The 18,027-nt window shown below is 35.4% G+C and overlaps 1 protein-coding gene across 1 annotated transcript in view; it reads left to right on the top strand.

Annotated features, from left to right (window-relative positions):
• LOC136837368 (uncharacterized) overlaps nt 1–2,123 on the top strand; it is a 59,174-nt gene extending 57,051 nt beyond the window's left edge. Inside the window, exon 26 of the mRNA XM_067102123.1 lies at nt 26–2,123. Coding sequence (XP_066958224.1) covers nt 26–1,989 — 1,964 coding nt within the window. The 3' untranslated portion in view covers nt 1,990–2,123. The remainder of the gene's footprint in view (nt 1–25) is intronic.
• The last annotated feature ends 15,904 nt before the right edge of the window (nt 2,124–18,027 follow it).

Raw genomic sequence — 18,027 nt, 5'->3', positions numbered from 1 at the left:
AATCTTCCTCAAATTTCAATTTCAGAAGAGACTGAGGACCACGAAGGAGAAAACGGGGTCAGGAGCTGCATGGGGACACTCACGAAATGCAGTCTGCCTCCCAGTGACACTTACGCCGAACTCATGACCAACGGGAACCATCTTGACGACGAATCCTCGGAGTTTCGGGCGCGTGGAGATTCCTTCTGGTCCCAGTCGACCACAATCCTACAGTTATCCGAAAATGGAGAGACGCTCCAGTCTCCGACAGACAGTATCCCTCCTCTTCCTTTAGACTTTTCCGACCCGGAAGCAAGATGTGACGTCACGGCGTACTCCTGTAAGAATGAATTGTGCAGAGGAGCAGCGAGACACCCACGAGGCAATGGCAGATTTAATTCGAAGAAGTGCATGTCCTTTAGCTTGCATCAGCCCGTTATTCACGAGTTCCCAACGGAGATATGCCTAGATTTTCTGGAACAAAGGGGAACTGAGCGCCCTAGAAACGTTGAGGGTCAGTCTCAGAAGTATCTGGATATGTCAGTTACAGCGAGGCCACAGCAGCTGTTGACAAATAATGAAGGAAATGACCCAAAGAAACATCTGTACATGAATGCCCCTCTGTGTAATGTAACGAGGACAAGCAAGAAACCTACGGTTAAAATAAAGATGGCAAAGGAAATAAGACATTATGTGAATGCCAAAAATGAACGGAAAGGCTCGACATTACAAAATAAAAAGGCAGGGAACTGCCAACATCCACACAGAGGAGTAAACAACTCGAATCCAGACATTTCCATCGCTGCTTCTTATCAGCAAAAATCTGACACTAATAGAAAACACCAAGAAGTTTTTAAATCTAAGGATAAAGGCAATTATAATAGCACGTCTCTGGATGATAGCTTCATGGGTCTTATTTACCCAGTGCAGTTTTTAATACCTGCTAAAAGTTTTTCAGTGCCAGATATTTACATCCAAACAGAAAGTACTTTACCAGATACCTCACACAGTAATTTCTGCTCAACAATCTCTTCTCGCAAGACTTATTCGAATGAAAAAAGGCACCTCAACTCTCAAAATGATTTCTGGTCGAAAGAGAGCTCATGCCATCTTAAGTCTCTTTTTCATCGGAGTTCATTGCAAGTAGATGGATTCTGCAGGTCAAATTATCCAGTAGATGTGACATCACATGGTAATCAATGTAAAGATAATGCAGCATTTCATTTACGTTACTTTTCAGAAAAATGTAAAGACATGGAATCTATTCATTCCTCCCTGCTTTTCGCAAAGAGAGTTTTTGAACAAATGACAAACGTTCTTGAAGATCATTTTAATGAGGACAGAATTTACCAGCCGAGATATAATTCTTACTCGAGTCGTCATCACAAGAGTAATTATCGTGACTCCTCAATGATGGAGGAGTGTTCTTGTGCAGAAAATGTTCATTTCAGAAGTATGCCTCATCTCTTTAAATATTCTTTTGCGCATAATCCAGATACAAAGAAATATGATAGTGAATTTCGTGAAATGTCAAAGACTCATTGTGCTAACGACTTCCTTTCTAAACCTCTTACTATGAAAAGGTTTCACAGCTATAGTGAAACTGACGTCCACTTAGAAACACAGTTTAATAGTAAATGTGTAAGCCACGACCTTAGATTTGGTAGACATGCTCTATCGTTACAAGAGCCAGCTTGGAGTAATCTTCCTGGAATTAAGAAGTATATTATAAGTTACGATAAACATGAAGCCCAAAGAGCTCCAGATGGTAGCACTGTCTCATGTTGCCCATTCTTCAGATCACATCCATATATACTTGAAAACAATGAAAACAGTGCTTACTTGAAGGACTTCACATCGAGATACAATCCTCGTTGTGATATTTCGTCGCCAGATGGCAGTGCCTTCTCGCAGGACGTTTTATCAGCTGATGATGATTCATATATGGGTGCCGGTTCTTCATGTAGGGAGGATTTTCACACTGATTCTCAGGAAGATGGTAATTGTTAGATGTAAGTTCTTTGTGTAATGTAAAATATCTTCTCAAGTCTCAAGCTGAGGAAAAATCACTGTCTTGTTCTGTTTAATGTACTGTTGGAGCATTACGGATCTCTGGCATGTGAGTGTGTCTGAGAGAGAGAGAGAGAGAGAGAGAGAGAGAGAGAGAGAGAGAGAGAGAGAGAGAGAGAGAGAGGAAATCTTAATCATTTTCACACCCCAGTTTTAACAGCGGAATTTCATGCGTAACCTAAAGGATCAGTGCTGGAATTACGAATACTTTGTACACCCCCGTATTTTCAAATAGAGATAATTCTAAGCAGGACCCACCAAATCCTGATTCTAAAGAGATCAGCAAGTTTTTGCTTGCACTTACTCCTTGTGTTTTCCTACAACCTCGCAGTTGCACTATGAATCAAATGTTAGAAGACGGTGGAAAGTAAGATGGAAGAACGAGAATATGAAAGGATGTACAGTAAAAGGAATGAAAGGGGTAGCAGCTAGGGGCAGAAGGGACGCTGCAAAGAACCTTAGGTAATGCCTACAGTACACCGCATGAAGTGCACTGACGGCACTAACCCTCTACGGAATTGAATGGTAAGAACAGTTAAAATGCTAGTCGTTACAAGTACTTCAGAACTTTTATTAGACACAGCAAGAGTTTCTACTTTGATTCCTTTTACGTAAAAGCTGTATGAAAATGCTCACACGGTCCCATCTAGTACAAATGCAAAAGACACAGCATCAGGTATTAATTTTAACTCAATCTTTACATTAAGTACGGGTATTCTCTTTTGTGTTGTCCGTCTCATTGTAGTTCAGGTAAAATCATTAATCATTGGTGTATTATAGGTATATATGTCTATGGTACTTCATTTCTGAACTCATACTTTGTTACAATCTTCAGATTCTAAGATTAAGTGAATGCGGTAATTTTTATCAATCCTGTCCCCAATGAAGTGAAGATTTGAAGCAAAATATGTGTCAAGGATAATCTGTTGTATTTAATCTGTTAGTATTTAATGCACATCATGACATGGCTACACTGAATGATAAAACCTTTAGAAAAATAGCAGTATAAAGCCGAGAAAACATGATTTGCAATAATAAAGTAGATCCATTCGATTTTACGAATAAACAGAAATACTGTAATGAAACAAACTGCTTTACTTGATCTATGTTTTACATTAAAGACAAGCGTAATTCCATTCAATTTCACGAATAAATAGAAATACCTTATAAGACTAATTACTTTCACGTGATATATGCTGTACGTTAAAGATAAGCCTACAGAGTGAAATTCTTAATTATGCGATAATACGCAACTGCTTCTCTACTCCCGAAAACTCATGCCAACTATATATTCTATATATATATATATATATATATATATATATATATATATATATATATATATATATATATATATATATATATACATATGCGTGTGTATGTATGTATAACTGAATCACGAAAATATGGAACGAGATGAACATACTGTATATATAAAGGCAATGCCACGAAAGAAACTGAAACGACGGAGTGGTGCTAGGCCTTTCGACTTACTGCCCTTTACTTAACTAAGTAAAGGACAAGTAAGTCGAAAGGCTCAGTGCCATGCACCTCCATTTCATTTTCCTTCGTAGCATTGCCTTTATGCATGTGTGTACATATATATATATATATATATATATATATATATATATATATATATATATATATATATATATATATATATATATATATATATATACCAACTCTAGCAGACACTACACGCTGCTCTGAAGTATTAACAGACATTCTAGATAAAAATTGTGCCTTGTCAGCAGCTTCCGCCCTTGATGTGTAAGACGTTCTGTCCAATTCATTGCCTGACGTACTTACGGCCTTGTAAAAAGATGCAGTGACTGTCATAATTAGGGTAGGCCTTTGTAAACATTTTTGGAAAACGCCACTAAATGTAGATTCGACTTGGATTACGACTGATGTTAATCACAAATTGTATACTTGATGTATAGGATTTTGTGCCAAAGGAAAGATGTGCTTCCTATGTATTCCTATGAAAATATAAATGTGAACATACGACTTGTATTTTTTTTTTTTTTACCCAGGTAACACAATATTTCGATGTGTCCTCAATTGCTAGTAGCAGTTAAAACTGTATGAATTCACACTGAGTCTTACAAATATTTTATTTTTGTGCGATGTGTAGAAAAGGCCAAATTTCGCTTTAGAAATAAGCGATCGAACCACTGAATATTTATGTTTCCACACAGTGAAATTCTTTCAAATAATATCTTCCCAAGAATATAAAATTAGCAAATTCACTGTATACTACTGTTCACTTATGAAGAGGATATGTCAAATTATTGGAAACCTACTACTGGTGGGAATGCCCACATTATTCTAAACCAGTGGTTCGTAACCTTTTATTCCCACGCCCCCTCTAAGAGTTGGTCCTTCCCCCCCCCGCGCCCCCCTTGCATCTATGAGTAAAATTCCCACCCAGATTTAAAGGAAAATAAAAAAAAGAGAAAGGGAAGGGGTTTTGAGGGATAGGGAGGGAGGTAAATAATTACAAGACATGGTAAGCCCAACGAATCCAACTAGAGTAGTAGACTATAGGAAACTAACGTTATAAGGCGATATGTTTGCAATTTTTTGTTCATAAACTTCTGAATATTAGTTCCTCACTCTTGTTAAGAGAATAAAGAATATAATTAAAGAACTTCTCATTTTTCCCCAGGGCTTGCGCCTCCCCTGGAAACTGCTGACGCCTCCCTAAAGGGGGCGCGCCCCAAGGTTAAGAACCACTGTTATAAACTATTCTGAACTGTTCCTAAAATTCGAAGCGCTATTCATGGTAATGATATAAAAGTTATGCTACAAAGGGGTAGTGTATGACATACGTGACAAATATGGGCTGACCAGCTTGTGCAGTAAGAGTTATGGCCACACCGAGTAAGAATAAAAGTTCAGAAACGTGTTGATCGTACAAGTAATCACGTCACGAAAGAATGTAGTTCTCATTTTTTAAGAGATATATGTTCTGCATGAGAAAATGAGGAATGTAACTCTCATTTTTCGAGATGTATTTTCTGCATGAGAAACGAAGAATGTAGTTCTCATTTTTTTAAGAGATGTATTTTCTGCATGAGAAAAAGGAGTAATTATTACTTCTCTCAGAAACTTTTACAAATCTTTACCTCCTCCAGGAACATCTTGTATAAATTATCAACACATACAATTCTAATATCAATACCGTAAGAAGTAATTCATATGGCGTTTGGGTCATTTCCTTTATTTAGCCTTTCATCTTAATTGTTGTAACCCCTTGACAGGCACTTTACTGAGAAATTTCAAATCGCACATGCTGTCTTTCCACCCGTGCATTCTTCAGGGATATATATATATATATGAAATAAATATATATATATATATATATATATATATATATACCATATATATATATATATATATATATATATATATATATATATATATATATATATATATATATATATCCATATCGATAAATAAATAAATAATATATACGGATATATTATAAATGCATGTATATATACGCACACAATAGATATATATATATATATATACACATATATAATATTATAATATACACATATATCTATATATATATATATATATATATATATATATATATATATATATATATATATATATATAATCTTGCATATGATTATAGGTCTTTTTCAGAAGACAGAAAGCGCAAAAAGTTGCATTTACGACGACTGGAATGAGGAGAAAAGAGGAAAAAGGGAATTTCATTTGATGTATTCATACCGCTGATTTTATCGATGGAAATCTCAACATCTGCTTCAAAACAAAGAGCTTTCCTTTTCTTATGGTTCATTCCACTTATAAATAATCAGGATTTATCCTCTCTGTCTCTTCTTGCATCTGTCTCTCTGCTTATAAATAATGAGAATTTATCCTCTCTGTCTCTTCCTGCGTCTGTCTCTCTGCTTATAAATAACGATAATTTATCCTTTCTGTCTCTTCCTGCGTCTGTCTGTCTACTCATAAATAATGGGAATTTACCTCTCTGCCTCTTCCTGCGTCTGTCTCCTGTATAAATATGGAATTTATCGTCTCCTGTCTTCCTGCCTCTGTATCTCTGCTTATAAATAATGAGAATTTATCCTCTCTGTCTCTTCCTGCATCTGTCTGTCTACTTATAAATAATGAGAATTTATCCTCTCTGTCTCTTCCTACATCTGTCTGTCTACTTATAAATAATGAGAATTTATCCTCTCTGTCTCTTCCTGCGTCTGTCTCTCTGCTTATAAATAACGAGGATTTATCCTCTCTGTCTCTTCCTGCGTCTCTGTGTACTCATGAATAATGAGAATTTATCCTCTCTGTCTCTTCCTGCGTGTGTCTCTCTGCTTATAAATACGAGAATTTATCCTCTCTGTCTCGTCCTGCCTCTGTCTGTTTACTTATAAATAATGAGAATTTATACTCTCTGTCTCTTCCTGCATCTATCTGTCTACTGATAAATAATGAAAATTTATCCACTCTGTCTCTTCCTGCGTCTGTCTCTCTGCTTATAAATAATGAGAATTTATCCTCTCTGTCTCGTTCTGCGTTTGTTTACTTATAAATAACGAGAATTTATACTCTGTCTCTTCCTGCGTCTGTCTGTCTACTTATAAATAACGAGACTTTATCCTCTCTGTCTCTTCCTGCCTCTGTATCTCTGCTTATAAATAATGAGAATTTATCCTCTCTGTCTCTTCCTGCGTTTGTCTGTCTATTATAAATAATGAGAATTTATCCTCTCTGTCTCTTCCTGCATCTGTCTGTCTACTTATAAATAACGAGAATTTATCCTCTCTGTCTCTTCCGGCGCCTGTCTGTCTATTATAAATAATGAGAATTTATTCTCTCTGTCTCTTCCTGCATCTCTCTGTCTACTTATAAATAATGAGAAATTTATCCTCTCTGTCTCTTCCCGCACCTACACGTCTACAAATAATGAGTATTTATCCTCTTTGTCTCTTCCTCAAATCTGTCTGTCTACTTATAAATAATGAGAATTTATCCTCTCTGTCTCGTCCTGCGTCTGCCTGTCTATTTATAAATAATGAGAATTTATCCTCTTTGTCTCTTCCTGCATCCGTCTGTCTACTTATAAATAATGAGCATTTATCCTCTCTGTCTCTTCCTGCATCTGTCTGTATACTTATGAATAAGGAGAATTTATCCTCTCTGTCTCTTCCTGCGTCTGTCTCTCTGCTTATAAATAAGGAGAATTTATCCTCTCTGTTTCTCCCTGCGTCTGTCTGTCTGTTTATATATAGTGAGAATTTATCCTCTCTGTCTCTTTCTCTGTCTGTCTGCTTCTCTTATCTTTACACTTTAAATGTTCTCCATCAAGGATTCATGGAACGTAAGGCGAGTTTCACCAGCTGCCAGGGAAGTTCCAGCAGTACTGACGTTCACGTCAATATTTCACTTGCCGGCTTAACTTGCAACAAATCGTTGGCAGTGGTCGATATTAACTCTCGACTACTTTTCTTACAACGGCCTTTAAAGAAAAAAAAAAAAAAAGAGATCGCAATTTCTCATCACTTTCGTATCGTAGTAGCGTTGGATCCTTCGTCTGTACAGGGAGTATCTACTGTACAGTTACATGGTCTTCATTCTTTCACGCACACATATGTACATATATGTAGTATATATATATATATATATATATATATATATATATATATATATATATATATAAATGTATGTATATACATACATATAATATATATATACAAATATATAGTGTATATATATTTATATATACAAAACACACACACACATATATATATATGATAAATCTTACGGTAAAAGATAAATTAATAATGAATCATTTGCTGTTTCCGATTATTAGGGGTAATTCCTCATTTGATGCAAATTACGTTGTTCACATCTCCATTCAAATTAGCAACTAGCACGTTTCATTCTGCTTCAAGCGAGAGCTAATATCTGCAAAAAAAAAAAAAAAAAAAAGGCTGTGACGTCTGGCTGGTCAACTTTTATTTCTCAAGCCAAGAGTCAAGATATTAAAAACAACTCTGAACAACAGAATATATTCGTGCCATATTGAACATTAAATACGATAGACAAATTGGAACTGGAATATAAAATTTAGGCCAAAGGCCAAGTGCTGGGACCTGTGAGGTCATTCAGCGCTGAAAGGGAAATTGAGAGTAAAGAAGGTTTCAAGATGTAACAAGAGGAAGGCCTCGCAGTTGCACTAAGAAACAATAGTTAGAAGAGGGTGGAAAGTCAGATGGAAGAAAGATGATATGAACGGAGGTACAGTGAAATGAATGAAAGGGGTTGCAGCTAGGTGCCGAAGGAACGCTGCAAAGAACCTTAAATAATGCAGGCGGTGCACTTATGGCTTACCCCAGACGGGGGATACGGTAGATAAAGGCCCCTTAGAAATGGAATAGCAATGTTTTCAGCCACGCAAGGCGTGCGTCGTTTTATATTGTTCTTCTTTGAAAAAGCATAATTGCACGGAACTATAATGGTGTTTCCAGCATATCAGTTTGATGTCTAATGCCATGTCACAGTCATCGATTTTTTCTTCCAGAAAGAAATTACATTCAAGGATCATCAGTATTGAAAACACCTCATCATCCGGCTTTGACCTCTAATGTTTATTGCTTCTTGCTGGCTGTCCATTCGAACGATTAAATTCTTCTTGTCGCTCCTTCTCTCCGGACTCTCTGAGCAATTGAAATCGTTAACTAACGAACTGCGGTGCTTCGGGAACACTATATATAAACACGAAAAGAAAACATGAAAGTATCCGGCGCAAGAAAACACGCTATTGGAAGGCGTTTTTGTTTCTTGTCCTGATCAACTCGAAGCCTGATAAGAATTCAATCGAGGTATTTTGTTACTCGGCTTATTAACAACCTCCGAGCTTTTTCTGAAGTTTCTTGTTGCAATTATGGACGAGAAAACGGAGAGAGAGAGAGAGAGAGAGAGAGAGAGAGAGAGAGAGAGAGAGAGAGAGAGAGAGAGAGGAGAAGAAGAATGCGAGAGAAAATAAAGAATGATTAAATTAAGTGAATCTCTCTGACTAAGTACTTTGAAATAATATATTTTTCTTATTTCTTTGGCGGGTTGAATCAGCACTGGTTAAAAGTAATCACTCATTACAGAAAGGACAGAAGCACTCTAGATCTCATATTCACCCTGAGACATGTGACAGAAAAATCATGGGAATACAATAGGTCACTGTATATAGCTTTTATTGACTAGAAAAAAGCATTTGACTCAGTACGTAGAAACAAATTATGGAGATGTTTGAGAGGTATATGGCCTGGATGAAGGTTGGGGCTTCAATAGAGCACATGCGAACCATGCGTAAAAAATGTAAGGACCGGATACGAAAATGACAAATGGTTTAGTGTAACAACGGGTACAAACAGGAAGTGTAGTTTCTCCATTCTTGTTCATCGCTTACATTGACAAAAGTTATAAAGGACTTTAAAGAAAGAATTAACATTACAGGAGACATTATGCTTTTTTGCAGATGATATAGCTTTTGGACATAAGACCAAGAGGGAATTAGATGGAGCACTGTTGTGCTTAAATGAGTGTTTAACAGAACAGGACTCAGAATGAATATAGAAAACAGAAATATCAACAGTCAGCAAACAACTCAAGCACCAACAAACACATCATGATAAAGCGATACCGACTCATTCAAATATCAGTGATAAAGGGCAACAAAACAAAGAGGAAATCATGAAAGAATCACAGATGCTCTGGAGCTCTATCCGATGATGAGAGAGATGCCAATGTTTGCAAGATACAGCAGATCAGATTTTCAATTTTTTCTTTACAGAAAACACATAAAAATTTACTAGAATATGAAATACAATGCAAATTATATCATAATGTTAAATCTGCAAACAAAACGTTCAGATGCATGTCTGGATGCTCTTCATAGAGATCTAAAAGCAATGTGGATATGGTGTAGTAATTATTCATTAGAACGGCAATATTTACTCGTTCTTCCGTTATGAACAGGCGCTACCTTCGAAGTTGGTAACACCAATAATGACACTTACAGATCGGAAACATGGACAATAATAAGTAAAGACAAGTAAGGTCCAATCCTCTGGGATGAAAAGCCTGAGAACAATAATAAACCATCAAGGAGTATCGCTCAGTCTCTAAAAGAAAAAAATAAGAAAGCTCTGAGAATCTTACACAGCAGCAGACTCTCTCTCTCTCTCATCATAACAATGCACATTCGTTCGCTTTTCGGCAGCTCAAATTCCAATATTGATTCATTACATCCGTTTCCGATAGACAAGACTGTCATAAATTCATTTGGTAAGGTTGCTTGAAAGTTGCGTCCGAAAAATGTTTATTTTGCTCAGAACTGTCGCTGCAAATTACAACTTGAGGACTTACTGCATTTAAGTATCAATGATTTCATTATCGCAGAATATGACAGTTAAAGAGGTCAAGCAAAAAACAAACACAATGGAGCTCCTCCCTTTCTAAAGTTGGATGTCGCATTATTGAGCAACGTATGTCCGAAGATTTAAAACTGTATCCTCACTTTCCTTGCCGAGTGTACCGAGAGAAGTTAACAAAGCTATATTCGAGGGTTTGTTAACACCAATAATGACATACAGATCGGAGAGCTGGACAATGACAAGTAAAGACAGAAGTAGGGTCCAATCCACTGAGATGAAAAGCCTGAGAACAATAATAAACAAAACAAGGAGAGACAGAATGAGAAATGAGAATGTTAGGAGCATAGTAGGAGTGGCACCTGTGATGAACAAGACTGAGAAGGGAGAGCTGAGATGGCTGGGTCATCTAATGAGAATGGATGAAAATAGAATTGCAAAAGAGAAGATGGAACTGGACACCTGAAGGAAGGAGATCGAGAGGTAGACCTCGTAAGCGCCGGAAGGATGGAGTGGAGGAGGAGATCCTGACAAAGCACAACATGCCATCAGTCGAAGAGCTTAGAAGAAGAGATGGAATATTTGAAGACAGAAGAGATTGGAGAAGGCGACTGACCCCACTGACAGGCTGAAAACCTACCTGGGAGTGGAAGTGAAGTGAAGTGAAGTGAAGTGACTCACTAAAGGTATGAGGGTACAGTACAGAACAGAGTGTGGGTTATTCTTAAGACCTTAATAATAAAAACTTCAACAAAGCATCTAATGAAAACTAAATATTATACTATGCATAAAAACAAATTTTAGGTTTGGTACTTCTTTGTTTGGAATGGAATGGAATGGAATATACAGTTTAGCCTAAAGGCCAAGCGCTGGGACCTATGAGGTCATTCAGCGCTGGAACGGAAATTGAGAGTTAGAGGTATGAGAGTTGTAACAGGAGGAAAACCTCACAGTTGCACTTTGAAATAATTGTTAGGAGAAGGTGGAAAGCAAAATGGAAGAAAGATAATGTGAATGGAGGTACAGTACAAGGAACGAAAGGGGTTGCAGCTAGGGGCCGAAAGGATACTGCAAAGAACGTTTAGTGATTCCTACAGTGCACCCTATAAGGAACACTGACGGCACTACCCCCTTACGGGGCACTTCTTTGTTTGTTAGTTTCTTCCTAAAACTATGGATTCAACACTTGTAACAAAAGTTCTTTTAATCAATTTAAGAGATTATTTACTCATCTGCTGAGCGGAAACACTATTAAAATCAATTTCCCTCTATGTATTATCATAATCTCTTTGAATCTTTGTAAAGTTTACCCTAAGCAAGTCTACTGATGCAAATTTTATTGCAGGAAGCACAATTGGTAACTGCTACGTCACTTCAATACACGAAATCAAATAATCTTCTATAAATACATTCCGAATTTTAAATCTTGACATGATATTATAATATCATGAAATTATAAAGGATCATGCTTGCTATTCATGTTTGACACAGAAAGGTAAACTGGCTATGTTTTATACGAAAGCCTTAGCAGAAATGGAAATAATCTGGTATTCAAGAGAGAACAAACTATCAGATCAAATGGATAATTAGATAAGTCAAATAAACATTCAATGCCTTATCAGCATTACCTTTTCACATTCTCTACGAGCTGGAAATATCTGTGCGCTACAGAACAGAACAGCCTCATGAATAATGACTCGTGATTTTGCCTGTTTCTGTAGCGCCTTGAAGTTTAGTTACTGGCGTCGTGCATCTTAAAAATTTATGTTAACCTTTTAACTCACTGATGAAAATGCTCACAAACGCATATACAGCACCACGCACACACACACACACACACACACCGTCAGCCACGCACACAGACAGACATACGCATAAATTTTTTTAACATCAGTAGGTTTCCCGTGACGAGGAGTGGCTCCCGAGAAAAGAAAAGACATGGATTACTGTCTCAGTCACACTGGTGATTCATAGGTGAAGCACAAGTACAGAAAAATTCCATAACATAAGCTGCTCCACGCGCCTGCACAAAGGTACTGATAAACAGTATTTCTCAAGTTGTAGTCTATTAATTATTAATTATTGTTCCTTTGAAAGACTTTTCACTAATTGGAGGTCATCAATATATACATATATATATATATATATATATATATATATATATATATATATATATATATATATATATATATATATATATATATATATATACACACACATATATATGTACAAATAAATAAATATATATATATATATATATATATATATATATATATATATATATATATATATATATATATATATATATATATATATACACACATATATATGTACATACATATATATATATATATATATATATATATATATATATATATACATATACATATACATAGAAAGGTTGTAGATATGGCGGTTATTGTGTCTTGCCAATTCGGTGATCTGAAAAACCTTACAAGATTTAGTGTCAAGCATTGACGAAAATATAGGGTCATCCTCGAAGCACTAATTCGGAAACGAGGTACCCCTCGAAGCACTGATTCGGAAAGGAAGTCAACCTCGAAGCTCTGATTCGAAAACGAGGTCATTCTCGAAGGGCTAATTCGAAAATGAGGTCGCTCTTGAAATTCTGATTCGAAAACGAGGTCATCCTCCAAGCAGATTAAAAAACGAAGTCACCCTCGGAGTACTGATTCTAAAACAAGGTCATCCTCGAAGGGCTAATTTGAAAACGAGGTCGCCCTCGAAGTTCTGATTCGAAAACGAGGTCACCCTCCAAGCAGATTCGAAAACGAGGTCACCCTCTAAGGACTAATTCAAAAAGGAAGTCACCCTCGGAGCAATGATTCGAAAACGAGATCATCCTAGAAACACTGATTAAAAAAGCGGGTCATCTTGAAGGGCTGATTAAAAAGGGAGGTCATCCTCCGAGCTCTGCTACGAAGACAAGGTCGTCCTCGAAGGCTGACCTCTGGTCTTCCACGTAACCAACGAACGAATTTTACTCCCTGCACCCAACTGACGATAATCTCTCCCAAGGCCTCCCTTCAAAAACATAACTCCAGACGCAACTAAGAGAACTGTTCCTCGTTTGTAGGAATTGTTGCGAGACTGTGCTGAGGAGCAATGCCGCCGTTGTGTAATGCTCGGGGAGAAAAAGCGGCCAATTCACCACCTGAGGAGAGAGAGAGGCGAGAGAGAGAGAGAGAGAGAGAGAGAGAGAGAGAGAGAGAGAGGGGGGGAGGGAGCATGTGGCCAGGTGGGAAGCCTCGTTCAGCGAACTTCAGCCGGACGAGAACGCACATGTTACTCGCTGCCTAATTTGGTTAGGCCAGGCCCTGAGGAGGAAGCGTGAAGGGGGAGGAGGAGGAGGAGGAGGAGGAGGGCAAGGCGCCCTCAGAGATGGAGGCGAAGAGGGGAAATCCCTCAGAGTAAAGCGAGAGAGAGAGAGAGAGAGAGAGAGAGAGATCGTTATTACTATATGAACGATGGTGCAAGGTGAAAATGTCGTGGCTTGCAACGACATTGAATTGATACGGTGACGTAATTATGCTTCATTTGAAACATATGTCGTAATGAGTCAAAAGACACAGATATAATAACGTACTGTAGAAAATTATGCACTCATTCTCACACACCAACACAGACACACATGCATATTATAATACACATGCACTCACACTCTCTCTCACACACACACACACACACACACACACACACACATATATATATATATATATATATATATATATATATATATATATATATATATATATATATATATATACTGTATATATTGTGACGAAGTGCCCAGTGTCTGATCTTCAAATTAAACCTGGTATCTAAGCGCTTGATATTTGATTGCCAAACTTACCATTTATCCGACAGCAGCCAGGCACCTGAACCCTCATCACACATACAAAACGACTGATTTCTCTAAAGGCAACAGTGATCCCTTATAAAACTTATCAATCATGAGGTAAAATCAAAGGGCATCACTCCCATAGCATTATAAAAGTCTAAGTTATTTCCCTGGTTCGAGCTCACTTCAATTACTTGAAGGAAAAATCTCACTTACCACTCTATATCTAATTCAAAGCAAAATTACTGGTGGGTCAATAAATGAAACTCTGATATAACAATTTTAAATACAAAAATTTATTTCTAAATTCAAAGATTATACATGACATTAACAGTCTCAGGGAAATTTATTATTACTTGAAAACAAAACAAAATTGGATTAAATCCGAATTAATCATGTCAAAATTAAATCAGAAATTAATTTATTAATTAATCAAAAAATTACTATTCAAGTAAAATTTAAATTGTTAAGTAACAAAATTTGATCGAAAGGAAATACAAGTAAATTAATTCCCAAGTGTTAAACGAGATTTTTATTTTAAAAACTCTTTAAAAACGATAATTAGAGAGAAAGTGGAATTGCAGTTAATAATAATATTTATTATCACATAGTTTCAGAACAAAAGAATCTCTAGTTACAATAATAAAATGAAAAGATATCTTCTCATGGAAAATTCCTGAATGATGTTAGGCAACTTAGGTGATAGAATTTTCCACCCAAAAGTGTTCTGATCGAGCCCTATAGGAATTCGTTATTGACGAAACACAGGTTGCCTCTTTATAGAGAACAACCACCCTCTGTCTCCCTCTCCACCCATATCGTCCTTATAAACCATACAGGGTTTAACCACTTTGACTTTAAGCTAACTCTCTATGGAATCTGCACATCTGAACATAAAATCATACAGTATACAACTTTACACATACACACAACGACTAAGGGGAAATTACTACATTACGAAAACCACAGCATAAGAATATATATATGTACATACATACATCCATAGACATATTTATACCCATATACATACATATAATTTTATATACATATACATATATATATGCATATATATACATATATATATATATATATATATATATATGTGTATATATATATATATATATATATATATATATATATATATATATATATGTATATATATATATATATATATATATATATATATATATATATATATATATATATATATATATATACATACATACATACATACATATATACATATTGTATGGAAACTTCTTATTCCGTCTTCCTATTTCACACCCTTTTCATCATTTATTTATAGCAGCTATCTGTACTATCTATATTACTTGATGTTAAACTATAAAAAAAAAAATCCTTATGCTTCTAGTAAATCTTTACATACAAGAACAATTCAAAGATTTGCGGACCAAATATAAGTTCCGAAGGATACAACTATTAGTGAATATATATATATATATATATATATATATATATATATATATATATATATATATATATATATATATATATATATATATATATATATATATATATATATTCATTTATATTGTGCTTTATAAAATTGATTTAAAATTAGCTAGGTTTTCCCGTTTTCTGCTCTCACCCTGACATGTCCTTGTACAAAAGAAAGCAGAGACTGTTAAAGTAGGTGAAGATGGGTACATCTCTACGAGGAATAAAAAAAAAACCGCAACTACCTCCGTATGATTTTAAATTGGTTAAGGAACGAAAAAAAGCAGAGAAATGTTCTATTGTGTATAAAGATTAAAACGTGGGCGATTACAAATATATTACCTCCTGAGACAATAATTCGAAAACATCTGACATCTCGAAAACGTCTAACATCTCGAAAACATCTGACATCTCGAAAACATCCGACACCTCGAAAACATCTGACATCTCGAAAACATCCGACATCTCGAAAACATCCGACATCTCGAAAACATCTGACGTCTCGAAAACGTCTGACATCTCGAAAGCTTTTGACATCTCGAAAACACCTGACATCTCGAAAACATCCGACATCCCTCCGCCAGCATCTAACGACAATAATTAGCAAGCAAAGATGCTGATTTAAAAAGCACGAAGCAGATTTGACACACAGCTTCATAAATTGCTTAAAACTCTACTGTATACTGATACCAATAATTTTTTTTTATTACTTTTCAAACTGATGGAATGCATTTGCAAAACGATGTTTTCATTTTCCAGGACCTGCATGCTGGAGAGGTAAATGACCTTAGGGAGTAATCCACTCTGGGAGATCATGTCTTTCACTTTTTGACGGTTTACTATTTTAGTGTCACGCACTATTAGATCATTCTTTACCAAGTTTGGGAACATTTTGCACGCAGCACTGTTTGGAGTAGGGTAAAAGCTTCATTGCGTATTGTATAAAAACAAGTAAAAAATGCGCCGAAGTTCCTTCAGCGCAATCGAGTTTTCTGTACAGCGTATAATCAAGGCCACCGCAAACAGATCTAGCTTTCGGTGGTCTCGGTATACTGTAGTGCTGTATGAACAGCGGCCCATGAATCTTTAACCACCTCCCGGTGGTGGCTTGTCCTATATCGTTGCCAAATGCACGTTTATGGCTAACTTTAACCTGAAATAAAATAAAAACTAGTGAGGCCAGAAGGCTGTAATGAGGTATGTTTGATGACTGGAAGGTGGATGGTCAACATACCAGTTTGCAGCCCTCTAGCCTCAGTAGTTTTTAAGATTTGAGGGCGGACGGACAGACAAAGCCAGCACAATAGTTTTCTTTTACAGAAAACTAAAAACACTGAAATAATAGATGCCAATGATGAATTATTTATTGATTAGGAGCTAGACTTGTGACCTTTTTAACTGGAGAATGATCTTAAATTAAAATTTCTTTTTCTAAACTTCATCCTGAGGAAAGGATATTAAATATTTACTTTCAAATATGCTTGGTAGTTCGTAGGTTAATGATAAAAAAAAATGCTAACAGACGATAATTGATAACTAACAAGATTAATCACACACGTTTTCTTCTTTCTGTATTTCCCTTTACCTCCTCCTACTTCTTTCTCATGAACACCTTAATATTCTTTGGAAGCTTGAAGTTCAAGTCAATGGCCCCTCTGGGGGTTATTCCATGTGAATAGGTTTCATCCTCTGAATAATAATAATAATAATAATAATAATAATAATAATAATAATAATAATAATAATAATAATAATAATAATAATAATAAATTCTATTCTAAAACTATTAAGGCTATTAAAATGACGTGTCTGTCAAGTAGTAGTAGTAGTAGTAGTAGTAATAATAATAATAATAATAATAATAATAATAATAATAATAATAATAATATTAAAAGGATGGCTGTATTATGAATTTATCTTATATAAGACCTGTTTAAAAAGAGGGTCTACTCCTTCAAATAATAATAATAATAATAATAATAATAATAATAATAATAATAATAATAATAATCTTTTGACTTAAAAATAATAATAATCATGCATAAGAAAATCTGTCCTAAAACTATTAAAACTTAAAATGAAGTGTCTGTCAAATATAATAATAATAATAATAATAATAATAATAATAATAATAATAATAATAATAATAATAATAATAATCTTTTGACTTAAAACTAATAATCATGCATGAGAAAAACTGTTCTAAAAGTACTAAAACCATTAAAATGAAGTGTCTGTCAAATAATA

The sequence above is a fragment of the Macrobrachium rosenbergii genome, chromosome 59 (genome assembly GCF_040412425.1).
Source record: "Macrobrachium rosenbergii isolate ZJJX-2024 chromosome 59, ASM4041242v1, whole genome shotgun sequence".
Taxonomy (NCBI): Eukaryota; Metazoa; Arthropoda; class Malacostraca; order Decapoda; family Palaemonidae; genus Macrobrachium; species Macrobrachium rosenbergii.
The sequence above is the reverse complement of the archived record's forward strand: the minus strand, read 5'-3'. Positions and strand labels throughout refer to the sequence as shown.